We start from the raw sequence: 3,226 nt of genomic DNA on the forward strand, positions 1-3,226 counted from the left end.
CTACTGAATGTCTATTGAAATATTTCAGGTAAGAGTAAATGGTTGGATTTGATATTACTGAAATGGGTTGTTTTGTATGGGATGAAGAAATGAGTGAATTCCACAATTTCAATTGTCTTCTGTAACAATTCTGATAACCTCCACTAGAGAAGCTCTGTTGAGATTCTGAATCTCACCCCAAATTTAAGATAATCCTAGTATGATCTTACTTTTGTTCTCCCTCAAATCCAGCTTCACTATTTCCTGAGAAACACCCATTTTAATAACAGTGTGGGAGATGAAATCTTTTTTGATGAGAAGGGGGATTTTGACCCAGGATATGAGATCTTCAATGTGGTCACCTTCCACAATAAATCCTTCCAGAGGGTCCAAATTGGAAGGATGGAATCCAAAGCTCCAGATGGGAAAAAGTTCACCCTCAATGGAAGTGCCATTGTGTGGAATCACAAGTTTCAGCAGGTGGGAAATTTTGGATACTATAATTAGGTAGACTATTATTTGAGGGGAGGGGAGATATTCTTGTCTGAGAGTTTGAAAGTCCACAAGTGAAGAATACTGATGATATCCTGGAGCCTTATGTTATGCTGGATATTTTGATGGGTCTTTATGAAAAAATCTACACGGAAGATTTTGTTTAAAACTGAGTTGCATTTTGACATAACAGTACTCATATAGACATGCTTGGTTTTTTTTTAATTTGCTCAATATACTTCTGATTTTAAAAAGATTGAATGAGGAGTTTCTTAAAAAAAACAGAATAAAGGCTAGGAAGACATTAATTTAAAAATGTGATACATCTTAGTAATAAATGCCAGTTATATATAAAATAAATAAAAGCAGGATTTTATTTCTCTTTTCAATTGATAAATTAAGCAAGTGGGTGTAAAAACTAAGTAAAGATGCAGACAGTGGACAAATCAATATGACAATTGCTTCAATAGAAATTTTCCTCTTTTCTACAAACTGAAAAACTTTGAGAATATTATCTCATTTGTGAAAATCTGCAATACTGTTGTTATCGTTTATGGCTATGAATAGAGTAACAGAGCAAAATGGAGATACTTTTTGAAAAAAGAAATGGTTTGCTATTGGCGAGTGTGTTCCCATGGAGACAGTTTTAGAAAAATCTCCAAATAATAATAATAATAATAATAATAATGATGATGATGATGATGATGATGATGATGATGATGATGATGATGATGATGATGATGATGATGATGATGATGATGTTGGAAGGGACCTTGGAGGTCATCTAGTCCAACCCCCTGCTCAGGCAGGAAATCCTATACCATTTCAGACAAATGGCTGTTCAGTCTCTTCTTAAAAACTTCCAGTGTTGGAGCATTTACCACTTCTGGAGGCAGGTTGTTCTACTGGTTAATTGTTCTAACTGTCAGGAAGTTTCTCCTTAGTTCTAGGTTGCTTCTCTCCTTGATTAGTTTCCATCCATTGCTTCTTGTCCTGCCTTCTGGCGCCTTGGAAAATAGCTTGACTCCCTCTTTTTTGTGGCAGCCCCTGAGATATTGGAATACTGCTATCATGCCCCCCTCGTCCTTCTCTTCATTAAACTAAACATACCCAATTCCAGCAGCCTTTCCTTATATGCTTTAGCCTCCAGTCCCCTAATCATCTTTGTTACTCTTCTCTTTCTCAACATCTTTTTTACATTGTGGTGACCAAAACTGGATGCAGTATTCCAAGTGTGGCCTTACCAAGGCATTGTAAAGTGGTATTAATACTTCACGTGAACTTGATTCTATCCCTCTGTTAATGCAGCCCAGCACTGTGTTGGTCTTTTTGGCAGCTGCAGCACACTGCTGGCTCATATTTAAGTGATTGTCCACTAGGACTCCGAGGTCCCTCTCACTATACCTGTACATTTGGTTTTTCTTACCTAAATGTAGAACCTTACCTTTTTCACCATTGAATTTCATTTTGTTAGATAGCGCCCAAGTCTGTACAGATCCTCCTGTATCCTAAGCCTGTCTTTTGGAGTGTTGGCTATTCCTGCCAGCTTGGTGTCGTCTGCAAATTTGATGATTTCTCCATCTATCCCCTCGTCCAAATCATTGATGAAGATATTGAAGAGCACTGGGCCCAGAACAGAGCCCTGGGGCACCCCACTACACACTTCCCTCCATGTAGATGCGGTTCCATTGAGGACCACATGCTGAGTATGGCCGGTCGGCCAGCTACGGATCCATCTGGTGGTGATGCTGTCTAACCCACATTTTTCTATCTTATCAAGTAGTAGGTTGTGATCTACTTTATCAAATGCCTTACTGAAGTCCAAGTAAATTATATCCACAGCATTCCTCTGATCCACTAATTTTGTCACTTGGTCAAAGAATGCAATAAGATTTCTCTGGCATGATCTGTTTTTGACAAACCCATGTTGGCTTTTAGTAATGACTTTGTTTGCCTCTAGGTGTTCGCTGATTCGTTGTTTGATTATCTTTTCCAGAATCTTCCCAGGTATTGAGGTCAGGCTGATAGGTCTGTAATTTCCTGGGTCCATTTTTTTCCTTTTTTGAAGATGGGAACTACATCAGCTCTTTTCCAGTCCTCCGGTAGTTCCCCAGTGCTCCAGGATCTTTGAAAAATATAGTTCAATGGTTCTGAGATCACATCTGCCAGTTTCTTGAGAACCCTGGGGTGTAATCCATCTGGTCCTGGTGATTTGAACTCATCTAGGCTGGACAGGTACTCACCGTTTTCTTGCCTATCTTAACTTGCGTTTCTATTCTGTTTTTTGTGGCACTATTTTTGGTAGGTTGGTCTGTTTTTTCCCTTTGTGTAAAGACAGATGCAAAAAACGAGTTAAATAGTTCTGCTTTCTCCCTGTTGCTTGTCACCTTCTTACCACTTTCCCTCACTAATGGACCAATCATTTCCTTCACTTTTTTCTTGTTTTTTACAAGTTGAAAGAAGCTTTTTTGGTTATTTTTGACTTTGGTCGCAAGCCTTAGTTCATTTTGAGCCGTAGCTTTCCTCACTTCATCTTTGCAGGCTCGGGCTATTTGGTGATATTCTGACTTAGTTATGTGCCCCTCTTTCCACTTTCTATACTTGTCCTTTTTATCTTTCAATTTATCAGAGAGTTCTTTATGCAGCCATGCTGGTTTCTTTTGAGAGCTGTTATTTTTCCTCTTTGTTGGTATTGTGCTGGACTGGGCTTTTATTATCTCACTTTTCAAAATTTCCCAAGCTTCTTGAGTTGTTT

At 38.6% G+C, this 3,226-nt stretch overlaps 1 protein-coding gene across 1 annotated transcript in view; it reads left to right on the forward strand.

The window, feature by feature from the left end:
* Positions 1-3,226, forward strand: part of LOC107296450 (vomeronasal type-2 receptor 26-like) — a gene marked incomplete at its 5' end in the record, with an annotated part of 9,627 nt that overhangs the window by 2,449 nt on the left and 3,952 nt on the right. Inside the window, one exon of the mRNA XM_015825800.2 lies at positions 232-459. Coding sequence (XP_015681286.2) covers positions 232-459 — 228 coding nt within the window. The remainder of the gene's footprint in view (positions 1-231; positions 460-3,226) is intronic.

Source organism: Protobothrops mucrosquamatus, unplaced genomic scaffold (genome assembly GCF_001527695.2).
Source record: "Protobothrops mucrosquamatus isolate PMUCROS unplaced genomic scaffold, P.Mucros_1.0 scaffold2806, whole genome shotgun sequence".
Classification (NCBI taxonomy): domain Eukaryota; kingdom Metazoa; phylum Chordata; class Lepidosauria; order Squamata; family Viperidae; genus Protobothrops; species Protobothrops mucrosquamatus.